This window comes from Numida meleagris, unplaced genomic scaffold (assembly GCF_002078875.1).
Source record: "Numida meleagris isolate 19003 breed g44 Domestic line unplaced genomic scaffold, NumMel1.0 unplaced_Scaffold165, whole genome shotgun sequence".
In the NCBI taxonomy this organism is placed as follows: domain Eukaryota; kingdom Metazoa; phylum Chordata; class Aves; order Galliformes; family Numididae; genus Numida; species Numida meleagris.
Genome location: NW_018363448.1, coordinates 529,115 through 548,785, shown reverse-complemented (window position 1 = coordinate 548,785; position 19,671 = coordinate 529,115). Strand labels below are relative to the sequence as shown.

At 40.3% G+C, this 19,671-nt stretch overlaps 1 protein-coding gene across 1 annotated transcript; it reads left to right on the top strand.

The window, feature by feature from the left end:
- Window positions 1-1,847: 1,847 nt before the first annotated feature.
- Window positions 1,848-17,999, top strand: FGF23 (fibroblast growth factor 23). The gene is made up of 4 exons (XM_021382073.1): window positions 1,848-5,875; window positions 9,891-10,194; window positions 12,286-12,389; window positions 12,874-17,999. Exons 2-4 carry the CDS (start codon window positions 9,972-9,974, stop codon window positions 13,309-13,311), a joined length of 765 nt encoding a protein of 254 aa, XP_021237748.1. The 5' UTR covers window positions 1,848-5,875; window positions 9,891-9,971; the 3' UTR covers window positions 13,312-17,999.
- The last annotated feature ends 1,672 nt before the right edge of the window (window positions 18,000-19,671 follow it).

Below are 19,671 nucleotides of genomic sequence, written 5' to 3'. Positions count from 1 at the left end.
ACAAAGTTTCATTTAATATGTTCATATTTTCTGTGTTGTATGAAAAGAAAAAGAATCCATCATTTTAAACCATAGATGTGTGAGACATTTTAGAGTTTACACAATTTTTTACTTCTTTAAAAGTGAATCTACTAGGAAGTGACAGGCTGGCATTTCTTGTCCAGAGAAGCTGTGCTGTATACCTCTGTGGAGATATTCAAAAGTCACCTGGCCATGGTCCTGGACAACTTGATCTAGGTGCCCCAGCTTGAGCAGGGGTTGGACCAGATGACCTCAAGAGGTCCCTTCCAGTCTCAGCCATTCAGTGATTCTGTGACAGTCTGAAAGCAAAGGGACAGACTGACCTCTCTCCTACCCAAGCTTATTTACGCTGCTATAATGAAAGTAGGAAGTCATTTCAGGCTTGCCTCTATTTTATCTGTCCTCAGTGAAACCTCTGTGAGTTTCTTTGCAGGATCCCACCACTGATCTTAGGGGCAGGACAAGAGTTGAGATGCAAATTGTGAAATCCCATAGAACCTAACCTAGTTGACTCCTAGTCATTTTTCCTTCTCACTAAGTCTTGGTACAGCACTAGTGAGTCTCAGAGTCACCAGTTGCTCTGAAGAGCCTGTCTTCTAGGAACCGTGATAAGAAAAAAAGCAAAGGTGAGATCTTGGTCCAGTTTCTCAAAGATCAGGATAGCCCTGTGCAAGCAGCAAGGTTCCCTGAGTCTGCCATGGACCAACCAAAAACTCAGAAGCTCAGGCCCTCTTGGCCTGTCTTGCCTGAACTAGGCTGCCTGCTCAGTGGCCTCATTACATGGTAGGATGGGCAGGATCAGATCTCATCTCCCACCTTGTCACAACAGGAGAGCTGAAGAGATGAGCATCACTGAGTAGACTGATTTTCTGGCTTGAGCTTAGGCTTTCCCAAACTGAGCTCCTTGGAGATGCGCTCTGACCCTACGCACTCTCCCATGGTACCAGAGTCTCTATGGGCCTGGGTTGAAAAGGATCTTAAGGATCATCTAGTTTCAACCCACTGCTCTAGGCATAGATCAGGCTGCCCAGAGCCACATCCAGCCTTCCCTCCAGGGGTGGGGCATCCACAACCTCTCTGGGCAACCTGTTCCAGTGCGCCACCAACCTCTGAGTGAAAAACTTCCTCCTAATATCTAACCTACATCTCCCCTGTCTCAGTTTAAAACCATTCCCCCTTGTCCTATCACTATCCACCCATGTAAACAGTCATTCTCCCTCCTGTTTATATGCTCCCTTCAAGTACTGGAAGGCCACAATGAGGTCTCCCCAGAGCCTTCTCTTCTCCAAGCTAAACAAGCCCAGTTCCCTCAACCTTTCTTCATGGGAGAGGTGCTCCAGCCCTCCGATCATCTTAGCAGCCCTCCTCTGGACTCGTTCCAAGAGCTCTGCATCTTTCTTGTGCTGGGTGCCCCAGGCCTGGACACAGTACTCCAGATGGGGCCTCACAAGATACGTATAGAGGGGGACAATCACCTCCCTCTCCCTGCTGGCCACTCCTCTTTTAATGCAGACCAGAACATAGTTGGCCTTCGGGGCTGCAAGCGCACACTGCTGGCTCATGTCCAACGTCTCGTCCACCAGGACCCCCAAGTCCTTCTCCACAGGGCCGCTCTCAAGGAGTTCTTCCCCCAGTCTGTATAAATACCTGGGATTGCCCCAGCCCAAGTGCAACACTTTGTACTTGGCCTTGTTGAACCTCATTAGGTTAACGTGGGCCCACTTCTTCAGCCTGTCCAAGTCCCTCTGGATGGCTTTCCTTCCCTCTAATGTATCAAATGCACTGCTCAGCTTGGTGTCGTCTGCAGACTTGCTGAGGGTGCACTTGATTCCATCGTCTATGTCATTGATAAAGATCTTGAAGAGCATCGGTCCCAAGACCCTGACTTTCCAGCCTGGCCTCTGCTCAGTTCTGTAACTACAGACCTGCGTAGCCATTGCTGGACCTGATCCTGATGGGAAAATGGACCTATCTGCTAGACCCTAGACCTTTCTTGCTACCATGATGTTGTTTTGTGAGTGGACCCGACCATCGTTTCTGTGTCTGCCCTGCTCCCCAGCTTGACAACTGTGGGACAGTTGCTGGCTGATGAGGACTTGACCTCCTATACTTGTGATATATTCTTATTATTTTGCACCTCAGCTCTCAGGTCATCTTCTGCTAAGGAACAGGCACAGCCCACACTGCTCCTTGATGCTTATTTTTCATAGTGACTTACAGTGAGTGATTGTTAGAAAAGAGAAGTACTTCGTTCTGTGAAAATGTTGTCATATCCTAGCAGGATTCTGCATCAAATGCTTCAGAGAAAATAAATATTCTTCTTAACAGATTTTTATGATGCATTTGGCAAAGTATTTAGCGTTTTACACAGAAAAAGGAGTTTGTAGATACTCCATGCTGCACAATTATACATGCACAATCATACAATACTCAAAGGGAAAAACTGGATTGAGATACATCACCATAACTCTAAAGAACAACATTTCTTCAGAAATTAGTAGCATTAGAATGAGAGATTACCATGCATTTTTACAATTCTACACAATCCACAATTCTGATTCCATAAACAGAGGAGAGAGACAATTCTGGGAAAAGGTTCATGTTGGAGATTAGTAGTTTAAGAGGCAGCAGTTAACAGTTTATAGGATGTGGAGTAGCCTTCTCGGGGTTCCCCTGGCAAAGGAACCTCCTGAAACCCACTTGTGCCTTGGGATCTGTCGCTGCGGTTCTGGCCGGGATGACTCTGAAGCAGCTAACCTTGGTGATTAAGAATACACTTCTCTAGACAACACTCCCTACCTAGATACACAGGTAAACAGTACTGGATATGCCAGTAAAAGACAAACTGCCGTTTAGTGCAAATTTCAGAATCTGGAGAGAGAAGCTGCAAGCCCTTCCATAGCAGCTCACCAGAAAACAACATTTTGCAAAGACAGTGACATGTAGGGGGCATATGTGTGTCATGCTCTGTAATTCTTGACCAAATCCATAGGCATTTTGTGCTTTTTATGTTATTTTCCATAATCCTGTAACAGCCAACATGCAGGTCTAAAAGCCACTTGTGTCACTGTGAAATTTCTATTAAGTTTCTTGTGTATGTTTGTATTCTATGCAAGTTCAGTTTATTGTTGAGCATCAGCTGTCATGAAGACGTTAACTACATTTCCATCTTTAGGTAAGTTCATTATCATTTTTTAAGTTTCCATCCTTTAAGTTTATTTTCACCTCTTTCCCCGGAAGAGGAGAAATAGGGCTGAAAGAACGATGGAGCAAGGGGTATTGAAGGGACATCTGTGTCAGAGAGGCACAGTCATGTTTGGGGTAGACAAATGGGTTAGTCAGCCTCTGACATGTAAAAAGGTCTACTAGGGCAAAGGAATGGATAACAGTAAAGAACATTAAAAAAAAAAAAAACTTTAGGTTGCATTTCTATGTTTAAAAAACATGTCAGCCAGAAAATCTTTGTTTTTGGAAAACTGAGCAGTTTGATGAGTCCAAAACTTCAATAAAGATGATAAAAATCAGCCTGCTTTCATTCCTTGAAACAGAATGCATTTCCCAACCACTCCTGGCATGACACTGACTTGTGCCAGCTGTGAAAATGGCCAATGATCAACAGGGGCCAGGTGCAGGATCAGTGTCCCAGCAGCTGATGAACCTCTGCATCCAGGGCACTGTATGTCACACAGGGTGAGAAGGCAACACAAAGAAATACTGTGGCTGCAGAGAGATGCAAATATATCTGAAAAGCCATTCTGTGATTTAAAATCTGGATTAGGATAGCATTCAAGACACATATTTTCCATGTCTCCTTCCAACCTAATCATTCTTTGCATATGTGCTATCAATTTCCATTTTCTCAGTAGAAAAATTATTATATACTGCTATTTATCTTGTTGCTGCTCACAAAGTTGGACCTTCATGTTGCTTTGAAAGAGTCCAGAACTGTATATTAGTCTTACAGTAGCTTGTGAACCCTTTCTACTTTTCTTGCCTTAGAAGTACTGGATAATGCTTGGTTCAATCATGGGTTTCATCAATTACTTCTCAGGTTTTCAGATTCAGAAATGATTCAAAATCTCCACAGTAAATGTTTCTTAAAGCTGGTTTTAGTTTCAAAGCAGTTCCACTAAAAATAAATCTAAAGTGCTAAAGAGCAACAAGTGCAACAATTCTGAAGCAATTCTAACCATATCATTCACATGCTATGTCATCACTGCTGCACAACACAAAGGCCCTTGGCTGATGATGAGATTGTCTGCATATTTTGTCTTTTGCTGGTTTCAGTGCTTCCCCTCTCCCTCTTTGCATTTTTTACTCTTAATTTCTTTGGCCTAAACATTTCCATCTCTTCTTCCATACTGTAGAATTAACAGAGTGAAATGTGTGAACCCAAGAGACTGAAGTAAGTTCAAAACTATGTTAGAGCACAATTTATTATCTATTCTCCTTTTCTTTCTAACTATGGAAAATTATCCTAATATTTTATTTGAAACTGTCAATAAATGCAGTGGCATAAATTTATGTAACGAGTGTCATAGAAACACTGAAAGACATAGATGTAAAGGGGCCTCTGGAAGTTTCTAGTGTAGTACAAGATTACAATAGGGTAAACTACCAAGATGGATCAGGTCACTCAGGATCTTGCTGTAGTGCTTTATCACTCTCACGGGAAGAATTTTTAATTTCTTTCCAACTAAAATTTTTGCAACTTGTGACTGTAGTATATTTTACCCTAGAAGACTGATAATCCAACTGGATTTTAATGTATATTTTCTGTATAGAAGCTGTATGTTATGGATGAGTGTTAGAGCAGACCATTTGAAAAAAATACTTTTCATGGACATTATTATTTATTATTTATTATTTTTCTGCTCGATTCCTTGATGACCCCCCCCCCCCACACACACACTACTACTGCTTACTTTAAACGCTTGCCTCTCACACACTCCTGTGCTGGGGATCACCCCCAAATCCTAATCAATTATTCTCATTTCTCTCACTCTAGGTCAAGTCCATCCCTTCATCTACCTACCTCCAAGGATATTCGCTGATCTATGGGATTAGTTGTATCTGAGTGCTGACTTGAACTTCAGAAGCAGGTCTCTGTATGAGGAAGGGTCTTCGCATCCCCAAATGAATAGGTACCAGAGCATGGGAGACTCCATTTCAACAAATGGAAGCATCTTTTTGGAAATGGTTGATTTCAGCAGCTCTCATTGCACATTGTGGTCATTCTCTATTCCGCAGTACCTAAGAAAATTCAGACTCTTTGAAATAACAGAAACACTTGCTGTTCAGAAAACACAACCTTTTAGGGACTGGTTCTGCTTTGACTGGGATTTCAGATAGAGGAGGAATGAGGCCTTTCATTTCAGTCAGTTGGAGAAGAACAGCACAAACAACATCACAGATGTCCATCTGGGATGTTTACAAGCAGGGAAGTCAGATTTCTTATCAGTTTTGTCCTCAGAATATAATGGAAATATTTGGGCTTTCTGCTTTTACCTATCTATGTTGCATTACATTTTGAAAGCCCATAATCTCTAAAACCAATGGTAAAAATCTACTTCCCTTTGGGAATTGTGAATCAGAGCTGAAAGTTTATACCAATCTTCTGTCTATCTGGAAAAAAAAAAAAAAGAGCCAAGAAACCAAAACAGGCACTTGTCAAAAAAAACTTATATTCTGCACCATGCAGAGAGAGGCATCAAAGAAGCTATTCTAGTGTTGCAGGTATACATGACTTTGTACTTCTGAGACTGGATGCAGTTTGGAAATGGATTTCCAAAATGTCTGCTATGTAGAGAAAAAGTGAGGGGAAAAATACAGAAGACCCAAGATGATTTATTTGGTAAGTACACTGCAGAAACTGCTAGTACATACTGCAGTCCAAGATCCAGTGGGCTGTGCTTACTTCATTTGTTTCATGTAGGTGAAGATAGCCAGGATGTTTGCTTTAGTCGTGGGCAGTTGATAAGAATGGGACATCCAAATAAGGTCATTGAGGATGTGTTTAACAACACCGGGTAAAGTCTGTGGCGAAGGCCCATGCACACACATGCACATCCACTGAGTCATTTTCCTTAGAAAAACTAGTAGAGGGGCATTCCACCCTTGTATTTTTAGTGCTGATAATGTGATTGTACCAGAGCCAATTATTACAGAGATTTTAAGGAGTAGGAGGGAGAGGAAAGAGGTCTGATTTCTCTCACTCTTTGAAGTGATGCAATGCAAATAAAAGTGTTAAAAGCAGAGGTAGTTTCAAATCTGTCCATCCAAACTCTTCTGCAGTCTTTGAAATAACAGAGAGAAAGAGGCTTTCTGAGGCCATCCTAAATACCTGGGTACTGAAGGGATAATTCTTCCCCTGTCCTCACATGCACATCAAGTAGAACCTAGCAGAGAAGACAGGCTGGCTGATGGTGAACATCTCTCTGCCCCTAGATAGCACAGAGTTCTGCAAAAGACAAGCCACATGCCTGTTTGCCTGTTTAAATACAGGTCAATACACTTTATTAAGTAACAATGCTACAGGTGCTCCTATGTGATGAAAGCAGCCTGGCACATTCAGGGAACATGCATTTTTACTCACAGGAGAGCCCTGGAAGCCAATCCCATTATATTGAGTAAAAAACTATTTTTAGCGTGTACATTTTTGATGGTGCATAAAGAACTTACAGGATGTCTGCAAAAACTGAGAGAAAATCACTCATAAAAAATTCAAGTTGTTATAAAAAGCTTGCCTTTTCCCTGGAAGTCATCTGCAGTTGACTGAAGTGAATAAAGGAAAGGAGTTACCTTGCTAGCACCTGAACAAAGGGTGACATGTATTTGCTGAGATCAAGGTTTTACACTTACCATACATTTTGATTAAAAAAAAAAAAAAAAGACTCAAAGCAGTTAAACTAGGAGAAAGTCAGAGCTTAGATTGCTCCCATGCCCTTAACTCAGTTTCAAGAGTTTCAACAAGATCATATTTAATTAAATTACAAAACCTTCCTCTGCACGTTTGCTTTATTCAGCACAGAAATCTATAATGTCCATTTACAGCTATTTGGTATGTTCTGCCCACCTTCTGTCCTAGGCTAGTACTTCCAGTATACACTGTATGAGCGACACACAAGACTTCAGGTGTCACAGTTGAGGCACCTGGTCCAGCTGAATGCCAATGGGGTGAAGAGGGAAGGAGAATGGGGCCCAGTAAGATGTGAGCATCAACAGTTTTCTCAAACACATTTCAGTCTGAATGCTGAGGCCTATCTTATTTGTCCCTTTCAACCTGGCTCTGAAGTGAGAATTTTCTCACTTTATCTTAGTGATCCCCAACATCCGCAATGAGTGGGTACCTCAGGTTGTCAGCATTATCCAGACACTTTTGCAGGCTGTTTCCAAGGACATCCCCACATCGCTGTGACACCTGACGCTGGTTGTCTGGTATCCCTACAGGGGGAAGTGGAAAGCACAGCAGTGTGATCATCCTCATGGTAGAAACCTATGTTAGTTACTAAGGCATAGGCAAGCCCTGTCCTTTCCCACCAGCACGCTTCATGCTTCCACATGTGCTCACAGTGCTATTTTCAGAGCATCCACTTTCCTTCCAATCTGCTTAAAAGTGTAGTTTCCTCAGAGCAGGGACTAACCTATTTGCATGTTTCAGCACTTTAAAGCAGAAATGTCTGTGAAAAGGCAAAATCTACATTACCATTCTCTTCCCAGCAGAGAGTTTAATATATTTGTTTTAGCCTAACAGCTTATAATCAACAGTCTGGAGTTTTGCTGACACAATGAGAATCTTTTGAAAATGCATAACAATTTAAGCCCATGAAAGTACTCTTTACTTCTTTGAGACATTAACAACAACAACAAAAAAGAGAGAAATAGGTTCTCAAAACTGGCATACGCTAAGAAATGGTCTGAATATGTTTTTCACCAGAGAACTCTTTCTATGCAGCTAAGACCTTAGAGAGAGATCAGAACACTGAATAATGATAAGCACAGAAAGGCTTTATGATGTTTATGAAACAATGAATGAGAAAAATTGCATTCACAAGAAATAAAAATAAAAAAAAATATCTTACATGTGCCTCTTGTGGAAACTTTTATAACTGCTTCTGTGGTATTCATATCCATATTTCTACAGTAGACAAATGAAAGAGAACAAAAGAAAAAAACAATAGAAATACTTCTGTTTGATTACAAGACTGAAAAAATATAGTGAATAATTTTAACACTAAATAGATACATCACTTAAAAAAAGGAAACAGAAAAGAAAAAAAGCCTTTTTTCTTCTAAGATAGCTTTTAAATTAAGATGGCAAAATATTTCAGATGCTACAACCAGTGAAATATTTATAGCCTAGATTGCCTCTCAGTAAAGACACTTGTGAGTCTACTCAGCGTAAGACCTGACCCTTACATACTTTGGCACAAAAATGCTGTCATTTACACAGGTGCATGTTTCTAGATTTACACAGGTGTGATAGAAGAATTTGGCAGAGTTTTGCCAATTTTAAACTTAAAAAAATCAGATCACCTTTCATAGTTTTATCAAGCTATAATCTGTGCTGATGGCACTGCTCCACAGGTGTTGATGGAACTAAGAATTTTGCACAGTGTCTGACTAAAACCTGTAACTTACTAATATCTCTGACTGAAAGTAGTGAATCTAGGACTGCTACACTTCAAATCTCCAGGTTTCTTCTTAGAAAGTGATTCATTTATTGTTTAGTACTCTTTTCAATTTTATATTCATTTTTGAAACAAACAAATGAACAAACAAACAGCTAAATACTGCCTATTTTCACAACTATTCCTATCACTGTTGTTCAACCTGTATAGCCAGTATCCCATTAGTACAGTACTTTTATATAATAAGCAGAATAATATTTTTTTAAATCAGAAAAGTTATTGATAAAACCGCAGTACACTGATAGGACAAATGAATAGCAGATATGGTATCTTGGAACAATTTTAACATCACTTTATATTTATTACTTTTCAATTTACTCACATCCCTTTGTAACTTTTCCAAGCTTGGTTGCTATACTTGAAGCAATAGAAATGTGCCAATATGAGTGATTTTAGTTTTGATTCAGCTCCTAGATATTCTAGCCATGCTAACCTATGTGGCTCCCTAAAAGACTGCTAACCAAACATGCAACGAGGGAAAAAACTTGCAGATTCTAAGTGTTCTGCAGCTAGTCTTCAGCTGTTTGGTCAACTCCAAATGATTTAAGTGATTAAAACGGGAGAAATAAAAGGGAGAGCTTAGTTGGAGAGGGATGTACCCACACCAATTTTCACTTGCTTAAATGAGGCAATCAGGCATCAGTCCAGCAGGCTCACTGCTAAACTCACACCATACCGAAGGAATCAGACCCGGAACAACTTAATATCAGCTTTCAATATATCTGTGAATTTTTTTAATTTGTGTTTTTGGTTTTAATTTGCTGTTTTCACCAAATTAGAATGCAGTTTAGAAACCAAGAAGGGAGGTAGAAATCTAAATCTGAGAAAAAAAATGTTTATTGGGTCATTCCCTTCTCTTCACAGAAATTACAGTGGATTGCTCTTTCTGGATGTAACAGTAGGGGCATGGGAAACTTTCAGATGTCACAAGTTTGTCGATAACATTTGAACATATGATTAGCTTTCATGAGCTGACTTTAGAAACCTTACATTTTTTCCCCCACACCTTGCCCAGAGATCCTACGTGCTTTCCTTCCCTTGAGGTTTTAGAAAACTTAAAATGTTGCTTTGACAAAAATCAAGGATGTGGATAAGTTTTTTTTCCTGTGTGATGTCACTTTTCCTGCTGTTTATAAGCCCCTGCAAAGAGGGGAACTTATCTGGTGATTCTTTCTCCAGACACAGACAAACAAGGGAAAGTGGGAAGCACAAAGGAGTATCAAGTTTCATGTACCGAACAGCCACTAAGAGCTGAGAACTATGCCACACACCAGTCCCTACAGCTGCCTGGAGTACATGCTGCTTGTGCTCTGTATCCTGAAGTCTACGGTCGCCTTCCCCAACTCCTCTCCGCTGCTGAATCCCAGCTTGGGGAATGGAGATCACCTGATGCACTTGTACACTTCCACAGAGAGGAACAGCTTCCATCTCCAAATCAGTGCTGATGGCCACATCAGTGGTGTTCCTCATCAAACCATTTACAGTAAGTAACTTACTACGGACCCTTCGTCTTCATGGGAGCGAGGGAGGGAGAAGAAGACTTTTGCTTTCTCACTACCTATAGAAAATTCCATCTTCTTGTCAGGCATGCAGACAGAGGAGCAAAGATATGGAATCAAAAACATACACAGTTATAACACTCGTTTTGTTTAACAAATAATTTGCTTCAAAGAAGTATGGGGTGAGGAATTTCTATCTTTGTCTCAGATAACTAAAATTGTATGGTTCCTGTGATGCTCTGCAAGCAAAAATTACTTGAATTATCCTGCATTTCATGATTTTACCCATAATTTCTTGTGGAATTTTTTATTAGTAGTTGGTGATGACATGTTCCACTGTAGTGATAGCATTACACTGAGAAAAGTCACCACAGCAGTTGTGGAAACCTGATTATGGCCATAAAATCTTTGTTCTGGGGTGGAGGTATTCTACTTACTAAAATTAAGTCATTTTCTTCCAAATGTTTTAGTACCACTCTTTACTGAAAATTGGTTTATAAGAGAACCTTTATTTATGTGTATTTAATGCAGATGCATGGCAGAAACTCAATTGTGGTAACTGAGTATGCAACAGTTGATAAAATGGGGGAAACTGTGAAAGTCCAGACTGTAATAAATGAAGTGCTAAGCCTTTGGAGTTCATAAGTAGTAATCATTCCCTTTTGTAACTAAAAGGTTCTATCAGGTTCTATCATAGTTTATTTTCATGGAAAATTCAGGTATTCTTTGCTGAATACCTGCCTAAACACACTAGCTAGTGGAAAAAAAAAATGGGTGTATTTTGTTTCGGTTTGATTTTGTTGTCAGTCATTTTTTTAGGACACAGAGTTCTTAGGTAGGATTCCAAAATTACTTCTCTTTTGGCAGCACTCCAATTACAAGTAGCTATGCATCATGAACATGTCCTTCATCCATACAATTATATTTAACAAGCGTATCTTGTGATACTTGTGCAAAATTACATAAGGAACAAAAGACAATTTTAGAAGTTTAATTTATCGAAGAGAAAAAAGAAACAAGTTCCACTATTTCTCTTTTAAGGAATTACTGATGAAACACTTGTAGGAATGCCTGCTCCGTCTTGATGTTATTTTTCCTGTATATCTATGTATTTTATAAAATTTGTTTTTAGGTATGTTGGGCAATAACCAGGGAGATGCAATAGAGAAAACAGACAGCAAAAAATCATATTTTGCCCGCATCTGTCATGAAAAAAAAAACACCTATATTTGGAATGATTGAGCAGGAGGGGTTGAAATCAAACAGTTAATGGGGTCATGAAAGGGAAGGTGACTGAATTTCTGCCTGGTCACCACACTACCACTACCACTGAGATTCCAGGTAAATAAAAAGTCCAAAGTGCTGCACAGGATGGGAGGAGACTGGATGTGTGCAGCCCTGCTGGGCAGGGACTAAGGGTTACAAACGGCACACACTCAGTTTGAGAAGATGGCAAACCATCTACTGTGGTCAGCAGATCAAGGGAAGTTAGTTTTCAGCCTTCACTTAGCACCAATGAACTTGCTCTTGGAGTACTATAAAAACCTCTGTTTGAGATGGTTGTGGAGAAATTGGAATTGGTCTAGCAGAGAGTTTTCAGAATAGTCAGTAGCCTTGAACATAAACATTTTTGGGAAAGGATGAGGGAGCAAAGTTTATTTAATGTAGTAAAAAGTAGTTTAAGGTGAATACCACAGGACAGTCACTACAGGCCGTCATAAAGATGAGGCAATCAAACTCCCTTTGGTCATGGCCAGGGACAGAACAAAGAAAAAATGGCCCCAGAGTGGGGTCTGGGGCTTCAATTGGGGTTTTAGAATAAAAATTTCTTTGGAATGTTAGTGCAGCAGTGGAACAGGGCATCAAGACTTGTAGTGGTGTCTCCACTCTAGGAATTTTCCAAGGATCAAACAAAGCCATATCAAACCTGATCTAGGGTGCACAATAGTCCCAAGTGACATGGAAGACGGGTTCAGATCCCCCAGAGAACATTTCTAGTCAGTGTGTGGACCAGTAAGGCGAGAGCGTGGTGTTAAATGGGGTTCTGGATTTGACGTCCTTGCTTTCCCAAACAGGTGCCCTAATGATCAAATCTGAGGGTGCTGGCTGTGTAATAATCACAGGTGTGAAGAGTGGACGCTACCTATGCATGGACATGAAAGGAGACATTTTTGGATCGGTGAGTTACCATTACAGGTAAAAGACAGGCACAGTCTGCTACGTGCAACCCATTTCCTTAGCTAGGGAAAATCTGTATAACTACAGCAGTAGGATGTAGATTTTGGCAAGTTGAAAACCTGCCACTTAGGTTAAACTTTCTCTCTTCTTTGACTGTACTGAATTGTACAGCTGATAAAGAGCTCATCTGAGTTCCTGCTGGAATATGTGAAAGCAGAAAGAGATCCAATGAGATCTTGTAGTCTTGCTGTAGTATAGATTCACAGTAGCTCAAACAATGCAGCCCTCTGAAAAAAAAACAACAGTGTTGACACTGTTAAAAATGTGGACATCCATATTGGATTACCATGAGTTCTCTGAGTTACAGACCTGGAAGGTCAGAAAACACCTTCTGAAAGATCTCATATATCTCTTCTTCTTTAACAGGTACTTGTCTTTCACCAAATCCCTTTGTTCACGTTTGTCTTTTTTTTTTCCCCCCTAAGCGTTATTTCAGTCAAGAGGACTGCGTGTTCAACCAAAGGACACTGGAAAATGGATATGATGTGTACCAATCTCCCAAGCACAATTTTCTAGTTAGCTTAGGCAGAATTAAGCAAGTTTTCTTCCCTGGTATGAATCCACCACCATACTCCCAATTTTTGTCCAGGAGAAATGAAATCCCTTTGTTTCGATTCAACACAGCTGAACCCCACAGAAACACTAGAAGTGCAGATATCGATCCAATGGATCCTCACCAGATCCTGGTCCCACAGAGAAAGGTCTCTGGATTAGGGTCTCACCTGCAGCTGCAAATGGAATTTTCCCATGTGCCCCGAGAACCCATGAGAGTCAATCAGAATGATGTGGTCAACCCAGATGACCCACATGCTATGATGGATGCCAGGAGGTATGCTAGTCCTCGCTTTCACATTACAAGATAACTGCATCCACATGCAAATTGATTATGTGGGTGAATATAATAGATAAAAGTGCCTAAAACACTCAACCTGATTTCTAACCCTCAAGGTGGCTGTTAGAAACTTGAAAGACATTGGAAAAAATCTTTTATTTCAAATGTTGTCCATATACATGACAGTTTACTGAAAAAAAGTGTTGCACTCTGCTTTACTGGAAAGAAGGTCCATTTTCAAAAAGAATAATAGAAACCAAATATTTTAGGGTCTGAATTACCTTTAATATGCATAAGTGAAAAGCAGAATTCACTTGAATGTAATGAGGAACTAATGTTATGTTACTGATGTATCTGGGAGGAGACTTGAGCCCTGGAGCATTTGAAACTCCAGCAGAGGCAGAGAATTTTCTTACTAGCTCACTTGCAAGCACAGCAGACTAACTGACCAACAGTGTGTTATATTATCATATAAAACTCACTATATATATATTTTAGCTGTTGCGATTGGAGCTTCAGTCTATTTGATGCCCATAGGAGTCAAAAAGTGACCACTCTGGAGTCAAAAAAGCAGTGCACATGGAAAAATGGAGTAGCTGACAGGGATCAAATGGTCTTGTGTAGACAGTCATTTCTGACACCTATTGAATCCAAGCTGAGGTTTGGAAAAAGAAAAGTTGAGTCTCACCATTCTCTCAAGTCCTCCATCACACCTCTCTACTCACCTAATTATAACACAATATGGAAATATAATATAGAAACATTCATTAGTTTTGCATGTTTCTAACCCAAATAGAAGTACCAGGATTAGTAGTATGCCAAATAGGTTAGTTTATTTTGCACAGTGCTGAATTCTCCAAGAGAAAAAAATCTCCCCAAATTATGCCTCATAGGAAATTATTAATGGCTAATGCAGACTCTCATCTAATGAGTGAAAAAATTAGGTGTGTATTTAGAAAAGGAACATCTAAGTTTGACATCAAAGTTTTTATCTAATTCTGAGCAGATATCAGACACTTAATGTCTGTAAGAGTGAAATGACTTTAATATTATCAGATCTTTAAATGCTGACAAAATCTAGGCATCTAGATTGACATATGTCATAAGTTAGTTACCAAAATGTAACCTCCATGTATACATTTGAAGTTTACCAATCTTTAGCTAAAATATTTGCAGAGTAGAGTTGTAATTGTAATTTTAGTGAAAAATTGTTACATTCAGTTTAGCTTCACTGGTTTTAATGGAGCAACGTAAGGGATTCTGAATATTGTATACATACTTAGCATTTTTTCTCCTTTATTTCATCTGCTTGTAGTCATATATTCCTGGAACTTTAAATATGTGTGACTCTGAAAAAGTTCTTGATGTACTCCAGCAGAAATCAGTAGCATCAGGAATCAACAGCTGGAGAGAATTCCAGCATGGCAGATACGTGAGAACATCTTTGAAATTTTGGTGTGTGTGCACTTTCGTTCAAGGTGCAGATTCTTCCATTTTGTTTATTTAGCATATTTAACAGCCTGACATGAGTCTGAATATGATGTGTTTCATCCGACCTTTTTCATAGAAATAACTCATGAGATGTCAGGCTAGATTCTAGTCTTCCTCTTCCTACTATTTAGTGAACTAATTCACTGAAGCCACTGAAGTTGGAGTTGTATTATAAGATCAAAAGTAAGGCCCACTGTGTTATTTTAATGGAAATTTTCCAAGATTCAGTGCACGGTCAGTCCTGCTGACAGCATTTTAAATAATCTACACATACGTATATAAACATATACACATAAAATATCTTTTCATCTACAACCTCCACGTAGTTACGTTAGAATAACCATTTGGTCTGATTCTGCTGCTACAAAGGTTTTGCCACATAGTGCAATTCTTAATTCGTATAGGATTAGGATTGGAACAAGTATTATGTCTAACAAACTATTATTTATTATCATCATGTTTATAATTAGTTTTCAAAGGAAAGAATTTATTCTAATGGATCGGAGACTTGCAGGTCAGGGGGATAGCTATGTGTTTTCTTGCTTATTCAAAATACCACAAGAATTTTTACCTTGTTGTCTATACAGTGGGAAGACATGATTTTATGTTCTAATTTAATAATTTTACTTAACTCCTTTACCATTGTTGGCTTTCTCTCCTTGAGATCTTTCTACTGCAGTTACATAATTTTTTCTGTGCTCCACAGAGTTCTCTAGGATGCAAAGTCAACAGGCATACAACAGTTTGAATCATGAAAAGTTCTGTCTCAATCCATATCAAGCTTTGATGACAAAAATCTATGAGGTTAAAACGCTATACTATATCTACATACGTGCGTTAGAAGAAGGTATGAAGTGTTGCTCAGAGATTTAATCCTTATGCTTTGAGTGAATGCACAGTAAATTTTGCATCAAAAACATATTTGTAATTATAAAGAACATTATCAAAGTGTCAATTATTTTTTCAATGGAGATGCTGGCCATCACCAGCTAGATAGAAAGCATAATTTTTTAAATATTGCAATATTTATTTATTTATTTGAGTGGGTTTTAAGTCCCACAGAATATTTATAAATATTTATAACATGAATTGTGGTGACTATTATAGTGACTATTAAAATAAAAGTACCAATAAATATTTCCTTCTCTAGAAATGGTGGATTTTGTGTTGCTCATTTGGGCCCACTGTTCCAGAATAACTTGCATGAACAAGCAGTACTACTTGTGTTTGATTATGTGTGTCCTACTATCCTCTGTGATTCTCAGCTTTAAAAATTGTGGATTCCTGGCTGTTTCATGCACCAAACCTATGAAAACTGTGTGAAAGGTGATGAGAAAAACAAAGCCTTAGTAGGTCTAAACAGACTTTGAAGAGATTGTCACCTCTGCTGGGATCTGCTTCTTCAACAAAATAGCAACAGAAAGCTACTGGTCTAGCAGTTCAGTCTTGCTGAGAAACGTGATTCTGGCTTCACAGTCTTAGGACTAGGCAAATTACTGTTGCTACTATCTTATTACGGCTCATAAAAAATATTCTAACTCCATTTGTATTGCTGTACTCAGGCTTTGTTTTGCAGCAGGCATGTCATGGATTAAATGAATTGCTGTACATTCTTTTCCCGCAATGGTCCCCAGGCCCACAAAGACCTAACAGATCTTCAAAATGACAAAGTGCCTGTAGGCCTGACAAATTATTTCCTTGCAGTGCTCCCTCACCATGGATAATCTACTGTGCTCTGTACTGTGCAGTCAGTGTTAGTGATAGCCATTAGTAGCATCTTTCACATCTTCCATGGTTTCAATACCAAGAGAAGCATCATAGTGTTTAGTGAGAACTACTGGTGATAGGTGGACTGGATGATCTTGTAGGTCCTTTCCAACCTTGGCAATTCTATGATATTACTTACTAGGTACCACAGTACTGCTGCATTTGGTGGTATGAAGATAGTGGGCTTCAGTGGGAGAGAGATCAGGTAGGTGGAGTTCTCTCCCCTCTCCTCCAAGATCCCTTTCTCCTCCCATTGCTTTAACTTTAAATCTACAGACTTAAAAGGAGAAAGAAGCACAATAGAAATATGTGATACAGATTGAAGCACATGCGAAACTTCATAGGTGTCAAGGAATTATAAAAAAAATCAGTTATTATCACTTTGTTTCCCACACATTTAAAATCTCAGTACTGACTTGGGGCCTTTTGAACTCACTCAAGCTGTGCACAGGAAAATAAGAAGAAGCACAGAAGAAACAGAAATGCCTGGAATGTGTGGATGACAACTTCTTGACACAGGGAATGAGGGAACAGACTAGAGAAGGTGCCCTTCTTGACGAGTTGTTTGTTAACATGGAAGGTCTGACTTCTTCAATGACCAACTTGGAAGTATCCTGTGGATTAGAGCACTGGAATGTAGGGGGGCTCAAGAGTTGGTTGACATTCAAGCACCACTTCTTCCAATCTCATGTTTGGTGCATCCCTAAGAGAAAGAAATCAGGCAAAGCTGGCAGGAGACCTGCATGGATTAGCAAGGAACTCATGAAAAAATCTCAAATGGAAGAAGAAAATCTAGGAAATGTGGAAAAGAGGTCTGGCCACTTGGGATGAATATAGGAATTTTGTCAGAGCATACAGGGATGTGACAAGGAAAGCTAATGCCCACCTGGAATTAAATCTGGTGAGGGAGGTCAGGGACAACATGAAAGGCTTCTTAAAGTATGTCAATAGCAAAAAGAAGACTAGGGAAAATGCCAGTCCACAGCTGAATGAGGTGGGTACCCTGGTAACAGGACACTGAGAAGGCGGAGCTAATGAATGCCTTTTTTGCTTCAGTCTTTTCTGTTAAGACTGACCCTTGAGAATCCCAGACCCTGGAGACTAGAGAGAGAGTCTGGGGAAAGGAAGACTTCCCCTTGGTTGAGGAGGACCTGGTCAGAGATCATCTAGGTAAACTCAACATGCACAAATTCATGGACCCAGCAGGATGCAAACATGACAGCTGAAGGAGCTGGCAGAAGTGACTTCTGAACCACATTCTATCTAATCTATGAAAGGTCATGGAAAATGGAAGAGGTGCCTGTGGACTGGACGAAAGCCAGTCAGCCTCACCTCCACCCCAGTAAAGGTGATGGAGCAGTTTACTCTGAACATCATCTCCAAACTATTGGAAGAAAAGAAGGATATCAGTATGCCAACAGTTTACAGGCAGGTTCGGCCTGGTTCCATGACTAATGAGGTGGGGGGACCCACAGACCCATGCCTCGGGAAAGGGAAAAGGGAAAAAGGGTAGAGAGATGGGCCTAAAAACAAAACAGCGGCAATGATCTGAGGAGAAACAAACTGATTTACTAAATAAGATATCAGAATGCAAAATAACACAATATAATACAGTATAATTACAATTTAAGCTAATAAGTCCAATAAAATGAGAGAGAGCGTCCAAAATTAAAGTAGGCCTTACCCTAATGCCTACGGTGACATGGCTAGGGAACAAGATGCTGCCGGGATGAGAAGATGGGAAGAGAAGAAAGATGTCTTGTGGTATGCGAACAGATTTTATCTTTCCCTCTGAACGGCAAACAGTAACAGAACAGCAAAGTCCTCTGGGAAATGTAGTTCTTCTTTTCTGAGAACTAGGTACCCGGAACTATCCACGATCCACAGAACTGGAGCATTAACTCTTTAATTTCCAGTGCACTACATGATGATACGATGTGGAATACCGATAACCAAAAATCATAAAACCATGACACAGTAGTAGCCAGCACAGATTCAACAAGGGAAAAATCATGCTTTACTAAACTGATATCCTCCTATGATGTCATGATTGGATAGGTAGGTGAGGGGAGAGCAGTGGACGTTGCATACCTGGACTTCAGCGAGACTTTGGCACAGTTTGCCATAACATAATTGTAGGTAAACTTAGAAAACGAGGGATAGAGTAGATGGATTGAGAGCTGGCTGACCAGTAGAGCTCACGGGGTTGTGATCAGTGGCACAGAGTCTAGTTGGAGGCCTGTAACTAGAGGTTTTCCCCCTGGGGTTGGTGCTAGGTCCAGTCTTGTTCAAGATCTTCATCAATGACCTTGATGAAGCGATAGAGAACACCTTCAGCAAGTTTGCTATGATACAAATCTGGGAGGAGTACCTGACACAACAGAAGGCTGTGCTGCTGTTCAGCACAACCTGAACAGACTAGAGAGTTGAGTAGAGAGAAACCTGATGTGGTTCAACAAGAGCAAGCATAGAGTCTTCCATCTGGGGAGGAATAATGCATCAGTACAGGTTAGGGGCTGACCACTGGAGAGGAGTTTTGCAGAGAAGGACCCGGGTGTCCTGGTGAACAACAGGTTGATCATGAGCCAGCACTGTGCCCTTGTGGCCAGGAAGGCCAATAGTATTCTGGGTGCATTAAAAAGAGTGTGGCCAGCAGGTTGAAGAAAGTTATTCTCCTCCTCTGTTCTGTCCTGGTGATGCTGAATCTGGAATAATGTGTCCAGTTTTGGACTCTCCAGTTCAAACGACAGGGATCTTCTAGAAGAAGTCCAGCAGGGCATGATAAAAGTGATTAAGGGCCAGAAGCATCTCCCGTATGGGGAAAAGCTGAGAGACCTGGGTCTCTTCAGTCAGGAGAAGATAAGGCTGAGAGAAAATGACATCACTGCTTACAGACACATAAAGTGTGGGAGTCAGGATGGTGGGGGTAGAATATTTTCGGTGGCAAGCAAACAGTTGAACAAGGGGCAACAGGCAGAAACCGGAACATGGGAAATTCCTTATTAACACAAGGAAGAACTTCACTGTCAGAATGGCGGAGCACTGGAACAGGCTGCCCAGAGACGTGGAGTATCCATCTCTGGAGATACGAAAGACTCACCTGGACACCTACCTGTGTGACCTGCTGTTGGGA

Coding starts and splice junctions, on each gene's coding strand:
- FGF23 (XM_021382073.1), top strand. CDS start 9,972: ATGCCACACACCAGTCCCTACAGCTGCCTGGAGTACATGCTGCTTGTG. Junction 10,195..12,285: donor TCCTCATCAAACCATTTACA/GTAAGTAACTTA, acceptor TTTCCCAAACAG/GTGCCCTAATGATCAAATCT. Junction 12,390..12,873: donor AAGGAGACATTTTTGGATCG/GTGAGTTACCAT, acceptor TTCCCCCCTAAG/CGTTATTTCAGTCAAGAGGA.